The following is a 15,511-nucleotide window of genomic DNA, read 5'->3' as shown; positions in this document are numbered from 1 at the left end:
TAATCACCCGCAGCTGAGATCCACTGTCTTGGAAGAAGGGAGGGTAGGAGGAAGAAGATTCTCCTCCCAAGGTGTCCTCTGTCCTACGACAGATTGGCTATCTGTGGTTGTCACCTCTGCTGTTTCCTTACGACAATTCTTTCTCAAACTTTAAAAAAAAAATTTTTTTTAACGTTTATTTATTTTTGAGACAGAGACAGAGCACGAACGGGGGAGGGTCAGAGAGAGGGAGACACAGAATCTGAAACAGGCTCCAGGCTCTGAGCTGTCAGCACAGAGCCCGACGCGGGGCTCGAACTCACGGACCGCGAGATCATGACCTGAGCTGAAGTCGGCCGCTTAACCGACTGAGCCACCCCGGGGGCCCCAGAATTCTTTCTCAAACTTTAAAGTGCATACAAATCCCTGGGCATCTTGTGAAAATGCAGATCTCGATTCAGTGGTCTGCAGCTGGCCTGAGTTCTGCATTCAGATCCAGAATCCCCAGGGAGCCTGTGGACCATGCAGTGACCACACGTGGAGAAGCAGAGGCAAGGTACACGGAGGTCCTCGCAATCTCTTTGTTGGAAGTTAACGGAACCCACTCAGAGTAACCAAAGAAAAAAACAGAACACCTTAGAAACAGGGACTCTCACATAACGGATGTAGGGGCTTTGGGAGCTGGGGCTACCTCCTTCTCCCCTCTGGCTCCGGTTTTGTTTCCTGCCCCTTGCCCCTCACACCCCACTTAGCTATTCCTGACCCATCAGTAGGCCACCCCCAGATTCACTGAGAAGGGGGTCAGGCAAGTAAATGGATCAATGGGCAGCCTCCATGAGGCATTGGGAGGGGAGAGGTGGAGAGCACTGGGGTGGCCTCTTGGCCTAAACAAGATTACTGTCCCCCCAACAATGGGGAGCACCAACAGGAGGTCACCTTGGGAATGTTGGGGGGGCAGGCTCAGGACTCAGGCAGAAGCCCCGGTGAGGGAGAGCCTGGTTGCAGCCTCTCTCTGCCTGCCTCTGATGCTGGCTGAAGGATCCCTCTCCTTCCTCTTCCCTCTGGTCCCATCTACCCTACAGAGAGGATGAGACAGAACCGAAGAAAAATTCTGAGCTCATGAAATGAATGCGATCATTTAAACCTGAGATATAGAGTTCCCCTCTAAAGGAAGATCCCACGTGGGAAAATCCTAACTTACAAAACTGGTAAATCAGAGGTGATTATTTGCCCCACTGAAATGATTTCCCTTGGCAAAAAGATTTCCTGCAGGGTTATTCCAAACAATAAACCTTCCTTGGTGCATTCAAAATTACTCAATGTACCCAAGTTGTGTAGTTAAAACCTTGAACCTCTCTGTCTTATTATCAGCCTTTTCCAAAGGCAGTGGAGGTCTGAGGAAGATGGGTGGGTTGGTGGGTTGGTGGTTTGGTGGTATCTTGTAAGAAGTCATCCATGGAGGACAAGTGCACTGACCTTGGCTTCTGCCAGAGGGGGGCTCATTCCTGCATTCAGAGACCTGACCTTAAGATAAATACAACTCAGAAAGGTGCACAAGTTCTGTGTGTAAATTCTGCCTCCTCAGGCAAAAAAAGGTGGGGTGGGGGGGCGCCTGGGTGGCTCAGTAGGTTAAGTGTCCGACTTCGGCTCAGGTCATGATCTCACAGTTCATGAGTTGGAGCCACGTGTAGGGCTCTGTGCTGACCGCTCGGAGCCTGGAGCCTGCTTCGGATTCTGTGTCTCCCTCTCTCTCTGCCCCTCCCCTGCTTTCACTCTGTCTCTCTCCCTCTCTCAAAAATAAACACTAAAAAAAAATTATTTAAAAAAATAACCAAAAAGACAAAGAAAAAATAAAAAACGTTTGCAGTTTATTATCACAGCTTCCTGTGCCAGCCATAGGGTGGGAGTCAGGAATCTGTTAGCTGTGGACATTGTGTCCAGATGGATTTCGTAAAATAATTCAGGGAGCTTTTGCACAAGAATTGCAGAAGGAGAGAAGATGGCTGGATAGGCCAACTATCCTTATTGCAAAAGATGTTAATGCCCCGGCTGATCTGAAAAGGCATCAAGCGTGTGCGGAGTCAGAGGCCGAGGCCACTGTAAATGGTTGCAGTAACAGCGTGGCACTTTCTTCGCATCCACAGGGACGCGAGCTCTGGAAATACAAAAGCCGGCCACCCCTCCTTTCAGCTGCTGAGTTCTCTTTCTGAGCGAGCAGATGCAAGTTCAAAAGCTCAGTGCTATATTTAGCACTAACCAAAATACCCACCTCCCAGACTCCTCCCTCCCGTGCCCCTGAAAATTAGCTGTGTCTGCTGTACTTCTGCTCCAGCCCAGCACGAGTGTACTCGATTCCCGAGGAGCTGGATGCGGGCACCATTGTGGCCAATATCACAGCTGAGGACCCTGATGATAAAGGTTCTACCGGCTTCCTTCTCTACAGCATCACCACTGCTAACAGCTATTTCGTGATCAACCAGTGTAAGTCACACACACACACACACACTCATTCACCTTTCTGTGCATCTTTAATCTAGCCATTTGGATTGTTTTACAAATATTTTATCTGTCTTTTGGTCTGGGGCATGCCTTTCTGTCTGGAGTATTATAACTTACCAGGGTAATAGGTGTATTAAAAGCAGCTGGCAGAGGGGTCGGGGACTCTGAATGGGGGCCCCAGGGTGGCCGGCTATATCACATCACTACTTCACCGTTGAAGCAGGTGGGTATCTAACAATGGATGAGTGCACTCTCCTGAGGGTACCTTGAAGTCTTCTGAAAAGAGAATCCACACCAGCAATGTCCAAAATAAATAGAGTGGAAGCCCACGTATGTAATTTTTTTAATGTTTATCTTTTGAGAGAGAGAGAGAGACAGAGTGCAAGCAAGGGAGGGGCAGAGAGAGGGGGGACAGAGAGAGGATCCCAAGCAGGCTCCGAGTCATCAGTACAGAGCTTGATGCAGGGCTCGCACTCATGAACTGTGACATCATAACCTGAGCCAAAACCAGGAGTTGGATGCTTAACTGACTGAGCCACCCAGGTGCCCCTGCCCACATATGTAATTTTAAAGTTCAGTAGCCACATGTTTAAAAAGCAAAAATAAACAGGCGAAACGAACTTTCATAAGGCATTTTATGGAACCCAACACATCCAAAATATTGTCATTAACATGTAACTAATATTTTAGAGTTACTTGTGGCATATTTAACATGATCATTTGTTGTACCGAGTCTTTAAAGCATTTTGTACTTACCACACATTGCTATTTGGACTAGCCACATTTCAAGTGCTAAAGAGCCACATGTGGCTAGTGGTTACCATGTTGGACTGCATCAATCTAGATCAATCTCCTGGGTTGCTGGGAGTTACTTTCCCATCTAAACATGTCAGTGTGGAGAAGGAGAGTTTCCCCCTCCTGTGTTAGCCATCTTTTATTGGGATCTTAGCATACACCAGGTGCTATATACTAGGTGATGTACATGTATTCCATCTTAAGAACTCAACACAGCAAGCCAATACGCTATCATAATCCACACTTCGTAGATGAGGAAAATAAAGCTTAGAGAGAGATTTGGACAGGGTAAGTGACTTGTCCAAGGCCTCACAGCTTGTGGGTTGTGAAGCAGAGATACAGACAGACCAAAGGCTGTGGCTCCAGAGCCCCCTTCCTAGGCTACACTACCTCTTAAGCTTCTATCACATCCTTCCAAAGGACTTCACTTTACATGATTTTGTGGAGTCCAGCATCAGACAATCCCAGAAACACAATGTGCTATTTGCCACATAGGCTTTACAGCAAAGGATGTCTGGTCCTAGGAGAGGCAGGCCAAGGCAATAATTGTGCCCTATCTCTGAAAACTTTCTAGTGTCCTGTCATCAAGGACCTCACTTGTCTGATGGTATAGCGATGAACAACCATGGCTTAGAATTCTATTCACTCTAGTATTGCAAATGCAATGTTTAACAAACACAGTGGGTTTTTGGAGTGTATTTATTAAGACTCTGAAAAAAAAAATTAAAAAAAAAAAAAAGTCCGTGAGTTCGAGCCCCGCATCAGGCTCTGTGCTGATGGCTCAGAGCCTGGAGCCTGTTTCAGATTCTGTGTCTCCCTCTCTCTGACCCTCCCCCCATTCATGCTGTGTCTCTCTCTGTCTCAAAAATAAACGTTAAAAAAAAAAGTAAAAAAAAAAAAAGACTCTGGTCGCAAGTAACAGAAATGAAAGCAAGCCAAACCAAGCTCGAGGAAAAAAAAAAAAAAAAAAAGGTAGGGGACACATATCAGCAGGACCCTGGATAGCTCATGAAGCACAGGAAAGGTGTGAACCGACTCTGCCCCGACCACCCTCGCAGCTAGAGTTCTGGTCTCTGACCTGTAACTCCCCTGTTAGCCTGACTTATGTCTCTCTGTTACACATTCCCCAGTAAGAGAACTAGTGGGTCAAACTGGAGTCAGCTGTCTACCAGTCTGGTCAACTATAGGTAAGGAACAGCTGCCAGGGGCCCAACCCTGAAGTTAGAGGTGAAAAGTTCTAGAAGGGTCAGGCTAAGCACCCCGATCAATGTCTAATCCAGGAACTTACATGAGTTTGTAAACACGTGTTTGTACAAAGGGTATTCTCCATGCAAGCCAGTCCTCCTATCACAATGATCATTCCAATCGCCTTCAAGTCTCCAAAGAGTGATGTCCTTGCATTTGCCTCCTTAGTGACCGGTACGATCCAAGTGGCCCACAGGCTAGACCGAGATGCAGGTCAATTAAGACAAAATCCCACCATTTCTCTGGAAGTTCTGGTGAAGGACAGACCCTCGGGGGGTCAAGAGAATCGCATGCAGATAACCTTCATTGTGGAAGACATTAATGACAACGCTCCTACGTGCACCAAGTTCACCTTCAGGTAGTCCCATGCGGGGCGGCTCCCCTCTTTGGTGGTCCTCAAACTTGTGGCTTCTCTGACAGGAATCAAAGAATCATGGGCACCTGGGACAGGTCTCAAGAACGTAAGCCAACATACTTGAGGTGTCTGATTTAGTTGATAGGTTTTTCTTTCTTGATCCTTTTTTTCTTCCTTCTCTTTATTTTCTTTCTTTTTCATTGATTCCTTCTTCCACATTTGTACTCTGGCCAAAAAAAAAAAAAAAAATTCTTGCTCTCTTCTATAGCGTGTTCACCTTCTTTGGTGAAAAGTACCACGGGGATTTGTGAGACCCTCTCTGGAGTGTGCCTTTTCTTTATTTATTGCCTCCAGTGGCAAGACGGTGCTGTTAGCAGTTATAATAGATACTTGACGCTTAGGATCAGTAGCCGGGAGCTCCCAGAGAAACACACCACCAGGAATAGGAATAAATCAAACCAAGTATTTACTTAAAACAAAACAAAGCATCTAATTCACCTTACACAACTTATTGCCCATACACAAAAGGCAACCAAAAGGGGGGAAATGCAGAAACAAGTGATTTTGCACATTTTGACCTATTCTTTGTGTCACAATCTATTCAGTGTTAGTTAAAAATAAGGTCCCTTGGGGCTCCTGGGTGGCTCCGTCGGTTGAGTGTCCGACTTCAGCTCAGGTCATGATCTCACAGTTTGTGAGTTCGAGCCCCACACCGGGCTCCGTGAGGATAGCTCAGAGCCTGGAGCCTGCTTTGGATTCTGTGTGTCTCTCTCTCTGCTCCTCCCCCACTTGCGCTCTGTCTCTCTCAAAAGTAAATAAACATTAAACAAAATTTTTTAAATAAAAATAAGGTCCCTTGTGTCTGGTTCAATAAGCCTTTTTGAAAATGGCACTATCTCCCTACTAAGTATTTTGTCTAAATGCCATATCAGTATTCCCGGGGTTACTTGCTTCTCTGTGGCTTCTTACTTGCTAGTCTCCAGTCTTTTGGAACGATGAAGGTGGCTCCTTATGGGGGTGGGAGGGCACCTCCACAGTGACACTGGTATCTGGAGAGTGCCCTACATCTGGAGCAAGGTTCAATCACGTCCAAGCAGGTCCCCTTTTCAGAGGTCCCCACGGTGATAGTCCTCCTCTGAGTTCATTTTGACAGGTTTTGCAAGGTCACTTTTTAAGCTCCAGGTGACTTTGGACACAGATCCAATCTATAGTATGGCCATGCAAAGGACAAAGGACCCTAGGACAAAGGACAAAGATTGTCGAGGGTTAGCAATAGAAATATAAATAAATTCCTTTATTATGGGTATGAACATCTCCCTGTTTTCTCTGTTGGCATGCCCAGCATGATGCTAAAATTCAGTGTGGCCTAGAGTCTGGTATCAGAACAATTAAACCCAGTTTTGGACACATCCTACTTGCCTCTTCAGATCCAGCCTCCATACTACACCACCCTGCTCTGTGGGGGGCTGATCCATGTGGTTAGCGCTTGGCCCCTGTCCTGCAGCTTCTGGTTGGCCAATGGGAAGCCCTGGAATAAGGGGCAGAGTAAAGTCGGGGTATTTACCCATCTGGCTCCATGCCTGTTAGCTGGAGATGTCCCCCCACCTCCTGAAATCTCCATATCCTGTAGGCCAATCCTCTGCACAGCCATCTGTCTCTTTCCAGCTTCAGGAACTGCTCCCTCCACAGGCTCCTCTGGGCCAAGAGGTGGTAAAGGAGCTCCACTCTTACCAGCCCTGAGAGTCCTGCTCTTCCCTTGGGATTTCCATAAACCCAGTGTGTGCACCTTTGTAATAGTCCCTTTACCAAACCCTCCTAGAATTATCCTAATTTGCCATCTGCTGCCTGCTGAGGCCCCCATCAAGTCAATAATAGCCTTGACCAGGTGATAGGTTTCTATCCCAACCCTAACCTTAGAGTCTGTTTGATGGGTGGGAATGGTTGCCTTGGGTAGTTAGGGTTGTGACTTCCACACTCTCACATGCAGAAATGGAACCCACCTCTGGTAACTGAGTCTGGGCCTGGGAGATGGAGCAGAGATGACATGTGGGGTCACACTTTCTTTGAAAATTGAAATCTAGGGGCGCCTGGGTGGCTCAGTCGGTTAAGAGTTCGACTTCGGCTCAGGTCACGATCTCGCGGTCCGTGAGTTCAAGCCCCGCGTCGGGCTCTGGGCTGATGGCTCAGAGCCTGGAGCCTGCTTCCGATTCTGTGTCTCCCTCTCTCTCATGCCCCTCCCCCGTTCATGCTCTGTCTCTCTCTGTCTCAAAAATAAATAAAAAACATTAAAAAAAAAATTAAAAAAAAAAAAAAAAAAAGAAAATTGAAATCTATGCTAGCACTCTTGGGTGGCTCTGTGCACCCGGGGACGGGAGGATTTCCTGTCCTAATGCCCTGCCCCTGCTGGGTCCTCCCTGCTCTTCTTTGCTCCGCTACCCTGAGAAGTGGAGGGTGTGGGTTGAGGCGTCAGAACTCTGAGAAGCAATGACTGCAGAGGACCACGCTGTCTCCAACCTTCCTTGTGCACTTCCTCCCCTCCTGGTGCACTTCTGCAAGCGCGTCCTGTGGCTTCCTGCAATCCAGACTCCCCGGGCATGTGGAATGACGGTTTGCAGACTGCATTCCATAGCAGCTGGCAAAACCACAATGTGAATATTCTCGACTGTCCGGGCAAGCCCATGAAGAGCTCTGTTCTTGATAATCTTCTCTCCAAATTAGCCCTGAAGGTCAATGCCAGGGAGTAACCGGACTAATGGTATTGATGACTGAAGTAGCTGTAAGCAATGTCGCTCCTCAGGGCTTGTCCAACCTGCAGGTAGCCTGTGAAAGCCGAGATGTGAGGAGGGGCCACAAAAGGGCTCTTTCTGCAGTCCCGGAGGTGGAAGTCTTTATTCCAAAAACCTGGCCCCATTTGCAAACTCCAGGGGCATCACCCACCACCTACCCTTACCACCTTCTCCACTCCCACCATGCCAGAGCACCCGGGCGGGTCAAAACCACACAGAACAGGACGGTGCAGCCACCAGCTCTGACAACACACATCCCTGAAGATTTATTCCTTCTTCAGGGCTCTTGGCATGGTCCCGGCAGGGGAGTCTGGGAGAGCAGGTAGAAGAGAGTGGGAGGGCGCCAGCATGCAGTGGGTCCGAGGTAGGTGGCTGTGTGCCCAGCCCCCGGCCGCCCCCCTGGGTCACAGGGTCCCTGCAGGCTCTCTGGGAGGCCTAGAGATGGAGATAGCCCTTAGCGCTGAGGCCCCTGTGGCTTTCCCAGGCTGGTGATGAATGAGCCCTGGGCCGGGAGGAGGCATCAAAGGCGCCGTGACAGCCCCCCTCTCTGGTTGTAAATTGTCCTGCGCTTGGCTGAAGGCGCTTCGCAAGCGGTTTGTGAGCCAGAGGAGGAGAAGGTCAGCACACTCTGACTGCCGCTGGGCCAGTCACCTTTGCGTGGGGAGGGAACGTGGTCAGATGGCTGGGAGCGAGGGCAGCCGGCCTTTGAGGCAGGGCTTGATGAATGAGGGGGAAGCAGCTTTCCAAGTCACGCGTTTTGGGGAAAAATTCCGTCAGGGAAGAATGAAAACACGCTAGGCAGCCCTGAGAGGCGGAGAGCGTGACAGGTCTGGCTTCGGGATCCTGGATTCCTTGGATGATGCATCACCTTGGCTTCCAGAGAGTTGGAGTCGAGGTCCAGATCCCCAAACTGTCTGTGGGCCTGGAGATTCACTGATGGGCTTTAAATAGAATTTACTAACACAGACAATAGAGAAGCATGCCTGCCTGGACCAGCTTTGTTGGACAGGTCTTGAAACCACTCTGAACCACTCTTTCTCCACCTGTAAAATGGAGAGAAGAATCCAAAGCCCTTAAAGATAAGAGAATTAGAGATAGTGTTTTTTTGTTTGTTTTTTCAGTTTTGGTTTTTGGGTTTTTTAAAAAAACCTTTTTTTAATGTTTATTTGTTTTGAGAGAGAGAGAGACAGAGAGAGAGAGACAGAGAAAGAGACAGAGAGAGAGAGAGAGAGACAGAGAGAGAGAGACAGAGAGAGAGAGAAAGAGCATGAGCAGGGGAGGGGCAGAGAGAGAGGGAGACAGAATTCCAAGCAGCACAGAGCCTTATGTGGGGCTCGAGCTCACGAACTGCAAGATCATGACTTGAGCCGAAACCAAGAGTTGAACACTTAACCAACTGAGCCACCCAAGGTGCCCCTTGAGTTTTTTGTTCGTTTGTTTGTTTGTTTTGAGAGAGAAAAAGAGAAAGAGAGAATCTTAAGCAGGCTCTGCACCCAGCATGGAGCTCCACACAGGGCTAGATCTCACCACTCTGAGATCATGACCTGAGCTGAAATCAAGAGTCCAATGCTTAACTGACTGAGCCCTTCAGGCATCCCTAGAGATTCTGTTTTTAAATTGCTTGTTATGATACAGTATATAGTTGGTGTTTAATAAGTGATACCTATTCTAAGCACTTATGAATAAAACTATGACTTTGTACAGTCAAGACAGGAATGAAAATATTTGGACCCCGATTCTGCTCTGCAAAGAGGTTGTCTTTGCCAGAGATGCACCTGTCAGAAAAAATGCTTTCCAGGAAATAAGCACAGTTATCCTCAACAGCCCCAAACCATCCTTGCTGTCAGATGTTTCTCTTCAGATGTCTGTTGAGCCCAGATCCCACATTAGATGCCATTAAGAGATGATGTGGGGGAGCCTGGGTGGCTCAGTTGGTTGAGCATCCGGCCTCGGCTCAGGTCATGATCTCTCAGTTTGTGAATTTGAGCCCCATGTTGGGCTCTGTGCTGACAGCTCAGAGCCGGAATCTGTTTCAGATTCTGTGTCTCCCTCTCTCTCTGTCCCTCCCCACTCATTCTCTCTCTCTCAAATAAATAAATAAAAACTTCAATTAAAAAACACCCCTAGGGGTCTGGGTGGCTCAGTCGGTTAAGCACCTGACTTTGGCTCAGGTCATGATCTCACCACTCATGAGTTCGAGCCCCGTGTTGGGCTCTGTGCTGAAAGCTCAGAGCCTGGAGCCTCTCCCACTCATGCTCTGTCTCTTTCTCTCAAAAATAAATGAACGTTAAAAAAAAAAATTAAAAAAAAAAAAAAGAACACTTCTAGGGGCACCTGGGTGCCTCAGTCAGTTAAGTGTCTGACTTCCGCTCAGGTCATGATCTTGCGGTCTGTGAGTTCGAGCCCCGTGTCAGGCTCTGTGCTGATAGCTCAGAGGCTGGAGCCTGCTTTGGATTCTGTGTCTCATCTCTCTCTGTCCCCACCCCTGATCATGCTCTGTCTCTCTCTCTCTCAAAAATAACTAAACATTAAAAAAAAAAAAACACACTTCTATTGGGTGAATGATACTAAGGTGTTAGGAGATGCTTTTATGACATCAGAGGTATTAGAACACAGGTGGCAGAATACCCAATTTTCAAATCGTGGGAAGTGAGGCGTGCAGGGGCCCAGGATTCTCCCTAACCAGGTCATAAACCCCTGGCAGGCAGGACAGAATTTCTATTTCCCTCTTATTCTTCTTCACAGCTGCGCTAGTCTCCTGGGTCAACATTCATTCATCCAACAAACATTAGTGAGCATGCCAAGAACAAAGCAGACAGAGGTCCCTGTCCTCATGGAGCTTACTTTCCAGGAGGGGAAATAGGAGATAAACAGGATAAATAAATAACCATGTAGTGTATTGGAAAACGGTCACGCTAAGGACGAAAAATGAAGGAGGGGAACAGGAGAGGGAGCAAGGGGCGGGAGAGGCTGACATTTCAGAGAGGGTCGCGCCAGGGTGGCCTCCTGAGAAGGTGACACTGATTGGAGACTAAAGGAAGTGCACGTGTGAGCCATTTGGACATGTGGGAAGGGCATTGTGAAGCTAGTGGGATGGCCTGAGGCCAGAGCCTGGGGAGAGTTCGAGGAGTACCAGGAGGCCCAAGGTGGGAGCAGACAAGGAGCCTTTGAGCAGATGAGCTCAGACAGGTAAGGCAAGGCAGGGGCGCACATCGGGAAGAGCCCCCTAGATCAAAGTGAGGACTTGGAGTGAAATGAGAAGCCGTGTGGGATTTAGGAGCAGAGGAGTGGGATGACCTGACATTTTAACAGGATCCCTCCAGCTGCTGTGTTAAGAATAGTCTGAAAGGAGGGAAGGGCAGAGCAGGGAACCCATTAGGCAGTAACCGCAATGACTGCAGACTGGCTGTGAACAGAAATTAAAGCAGAGGTGTCTAGCCCAGGGCCCCTGTCAGGAGCAACACTCAATCACCATTTGTTGGGGGAAAATATTGAATCGTGTCTTTTCGCCAGCATTATGGTGCCTGAAAGAGCAGCCAAGGGGACGTCGCTCCTGGACCTGAACAAGTTCTGCTCTGACGATGACAGCAAAGCACCAAACAACCGATTCAACTTCAGCTCGCCATCTGGAGTGGGGGTTAGCGGCAGATTTTCACAGGATCCAGCTGGCTCTGGGAAAATCGTGGTCAGTTCATGGTCGTTGCCTCATTGAAAGGGCATCGGGGGAGCTGGTGTGACATGCCTAGTGCTTTTGCTGCCCCGTAGAGAGCAATTTCCAAGGTAACTCCCTCTCGAAGCGACGGTAACCGGTAACCGACAAACTTAATAGTGACTCTGGTTTCCCCATTCGCTCTTTATTTTACCCAAGTTCCGGGAATCATTTGTTATGCATAGTTGTGCCTGGGGTGCTAAGGACTGGATTCTTTCCTGAGATTGCAATTTGGCATGTCTGTTCAGTGCGGTGCTTGCAGTCACATTAGAGCCCTCTGGGCTCGTGCACTTTTGTTTCCTTGAGTGCCCGTCTCTGGCCCAGAGAGGTGTGAGGGGACAGAAAGCCAGCCCAAGGCCCTGAGTGTATCTTGCCAAATTCAGCATCGTGCAACCACTGGACATCCAACAGAGAATGAGGAAATGGGGGTGCGTAGGTGCCCCACTCCACAGCGTCTCCACAGGGGCAGAAGCAGAATTGGAAGACAGACGGCCGGCCGTAAAAAGCGGGTCTCAATGAGCTGTGCACCTTTCCCTACAGGGCTCCTGCCAGAGGGTGACGGGGAAGGAGAGGAAAGTGGAAGGCAGAAGAAGGTGGGGGCGTGGTCTGGGAGTAGGGGGAGGTCTTTGCCTCAGAGATAGAGCCTCAGGGAGGAGAACAGGCAGCTCCCAGGCATCCTGTCTCCACCTCTCATCCCAAGCCCTTATTCCACCCCCAAGAAAGTCTTACCAATTTAATGCACACGTGTCAGCTGAAAGATAATTTCTACTTTTTTCTGTTTAGGAAATTAATACATCTTCACTGTAGAATGTAGAAAACACAAATGGCATTACCATTCAGTGATAGCCACTACTAACATTTTGATATATTACCCTCTTGTCTTCTCCGTGCATAGATTTTATGTATATTCCATAAACATTTCATTTCATTTATTTATTTGTTTAGTTTATTTATTTACTTTGAGAGAGAAAGAGCACACACACACGCAGAAAAGGGGCAGAGAGAGAGAGAGAGAGAGAGAACGAGAGACTCCCAAGCAGGCTCCACACTGTCAGCACAGAGCCCGATGTGGGGCTCAAACCCGCGAACCATGAGATCATGACCTGAGCTGAAATCAAGAGTCGGACGCTTAACCTGCTGAAGCCACCCAGGCGCCCCAGCTGCATAAATATTTCAAATGATGGAAACATCCCTGCATATGGGATTCTATATTGTGTTTCTCTTCAACTAAGCTGAGACATTGAGCCCCCCTACTGTTGGACAGTAGTGCTTGATGAATGTCTTGAAACATAGATCCTCTCCTGGTAAATTCTTCTGAATCAATTCCCCAGCAGTGAGCAAAGCTATGGATGTAACTCATTAAAGCTCCTCTAATAGGCAACCTGCTTTCCAGAAAGGTTTTACATATCCAGTAACAGCGTATGAAAATGTCTTCTCTGTCGGTTGAATTAAAAGGATTGTTTTTACTCTGTGCAATGTGCTATCTCTGTTTTAATCTAGCTGACTGGTGACCTAGATTATGAAAATACAAGCAATCTAGCAGCTGACAATACGTATGCTGTGATAATCCAGGTTCAGGATGTTGCCCCTCCTTACCACAAAAGCAAGTATCATTTTTATCGACTTCATGAAGCTTTATTTCAGGTAGCAACAACTAAACTGTGCTAGGCAGTACTCGGTATTGGGGTAGGCATTTGTGTTCAAAAGGAGACCTCAGAAACCCAAACACTTGGGAATCAGCCCAGCCTCCTCCTGTCCTTTGCCAGGCACGTGTAACCGGTCTCCAGGTCCTTTCTCCTGCCCTGCCCCCATCTGCTAGCAGTGCTAGAATGCAGAACCTCTTCTTTCTTGGCTCAGTTATGACACTAAGAGTCTTTGAAGGATCTTTCTGTCTGGCTTTTGTCTTGCCCTTTTCCGGGGCACACTCCGCATTCTGACAGTGATTTTCAGGAAATGCAAATACCATCATATCACTTCTTCGCTGAAAGCCCTCCAAGTGTCTCCCGGTAGCTGTCAAGTTCAAATTCAAAGTCTCTGGCTTGGCACACAAGGACCTTCATCTCTGGCCCCTGCCTGACTCTCTGGTTTCAGCTCTGGTTGCCCAGCCCTAAGCTCCCCCTTTTTCCAACGAGGCCACCAGCTTGCAGTTTTCCTGCAAGAGTCGTGCAGTTCTATACTTCGGTATCCACACGCATGCCCAGAACCACCCCCCCCCACTTACCCCCACTCCACCCTGGCCCCATTTGTGTAACTCTGAATATCCCCGTGAGCCAGCCTGCCCTTCCTCTGGTGTCCACAGTGACCTGTACATGTATTTAGTAAAGGGCCACTGCCCTATGCATCGTGAAGGCAGGACCCACCAGGTCTCATTCACCTTGCACCCCCTTTATTTTGCTCAGAGCCTGGTACACAGCAGGTGCTTTAAACATGGTGAATAAACATATGAGTGAGAATGGGGTATTACAATTAAATTTTTTTTTTTCTATCTCTGCTTTTAGATAACATCTACATTTACATCCTCACGGAGCCAGAAAATGAGTTTCCTCTTGTCTTTGATAGCCCGTCCTACGTATTTGATGTGTCAGAATTAAGGCCAGGTAAGTAGCAGACAAGACCCAGACCCCAGTGCTCTTGATAGACTCCTCCTTCCAGACACGCCCTCAGCAGAGGGGAAGTTCCCTCCAGCACAAGGGCCCCGCGTGGTGTTGTGCACAGCAACTCACAGCTCATCCGTGTTTATTGCACCTCTTATTCCTTTTTAAATTGTCCTTACTGCTGAGGAGCCCTTCAGGTGAAACCTAGATTTTGAAAACTATTGTTTAAACTGCATTTCTCCAAACCCCTGATTGCTTCCTTGTCTGCGTGCCTGATTCTTCCTTGTCTGCGTGCTAATCTTCCCTTTTTTGTAGCCTAAGTTTTCCCTTGGTCTCCACTGTGATTTTTATCCAGCTCGCTCAGAGAATAGAAATTTAAAAATAGAGAAAAGATTTCCCACTTGTAGGTTTCCTTCATTTAAAAACAAAATAAAGACATTTTATCTCCCATAATAGGATTCCCTGTTTTTGCCCTTTGTTGACACCTTGATTTCTCTCTTTTTTTTAAAGAAAATTTACTTTTTAAAAAGTTTATTTGTTTTGTTTTTAATTTTTTAAATGTTTTTATTTATTTATTTATTTATTTATTTATTTATTTTTGAGACAGAGAGAGACAGAGCATGAACAGGGGAGGGGCAGAGAGAGAGGGAGACACAGAATCCGAAGCAGGCTCCAGGCTGCGAGCCGTCAGCACAGAGCCCGACACGGGGCTCGAACTCATGGACCATGAGATCATGACCTGCGCCGAAGTCGGATGCTCAACCGACTGAGCAACCCAGGAGCCCCTAAAAGTTTATTTATGTGTTTTGAGAGACAGAATCCCGAATCCCTGCGGAGCCCGTCTTGAGGTTAGAACTCATGAACCGTGAGATCCTGACCTGAGGTGAAACCAAGAGTCAGACTCTCAACCGACTGAGCCACCCGGGCGCCCCTCCTGACATTAAGTTTTAAACAAAGCATAAAAAGAGGGTCTGAAGAAAACCTTTTAATTCCTTATACCTTATCCAGTGACCAACAAATGCAGTGGTAATAGTCTTCTTATAAATTCACAGATCTTATTACAATTATGGATTACCTCCTTTGGGTCAAGCACTTAGTGCTGGGGCCATATAGTTAAATAAGGGGTGTCAGCCCTTGAGGAGTGCAATATATGAGAAAAATCTTCTACAAAACAAGCAAGCCAGAACTCCAGCAGCCCCACCAACAAGCTTTGTAAAATAAGCAAAATGGAACAGTATTTAAAATTCTCTACTCCAATCATCATCAATTGTTAAACCCTTCTAAAAATTGTTTCTTTTCCGGGGTGCCCGGGTGGCTTGATTGAGCATCAGACTTCGGCTTAGGTCATGATCTCGTGGTTTGTGAGTTCGAGCCCCACATCGGGCTCTGTGCTGACAGCTCAGAGCCTGGAGCCTGCTTCGGATTCTGTGTCTCCCTCACTCTCTGCCCCTGCCCCGCTCACACTCTGTGTGTGTCTCTCTCTCTCTCAGAAATAAATAAACATTAAAAAATAAAAATTGTTTATTTTTTATCTTGTTTATTATAAGAG

General features: G+C 47.6%; 1 protein-coding gene across 1 annotated transcript in view; it reads left to right on the top strand.

Moving 5' to 3' along the window:
- CDHR3 (cadherin related family member 3) overlaps positions 1-15,511 on the top strand; it is a 65,928-nt gene that overhangs the window by 34,645 nt on the left and 15,772 nt on the right. The window contains exons 7-11 of the mRNA XM_019451199.2: positions 2,312-2,460; positions 4,687-4,876; positions 11,173-11,344; positions 12,869-12,971; positions 13,867-13,965. Of these exons, the coding sequence (XP_019306744.2) occupies positions 2,312-2,460; positions 4,687-4,876; positions 11,173-11,344; positions 12,869-12,971; positions 13,867-13,965 (713 nt within the window). The remainder of the gene's footprint in view (positions 1-2,311; positions 2,461-4,686; positions 4,877-11,172; positions 11,345-12,868; positions 12,972-13,866; positions 13,966-15,511) is intronic.

This window comes from Panthera pardus, unplaced genomic scaffold (genome assembly GCF_024362965.1).
Source record: "Panthera pardus isolate Hobbes unplaced genomic scaffold, ASM2436296v1 HiC_scaffold_8, whole genome shotgun sequence".
NCBI classification, from domain to species: Eukaryota; Metazoa; Chordata; class Mammalia; order Carnivora; family Felidae; genus Panthera; species Panthera pardus.
Note: the sequence above shows the minus strand (reverse complement) of the source record. Positions and strands in the feature narration are given on the sequence as shown.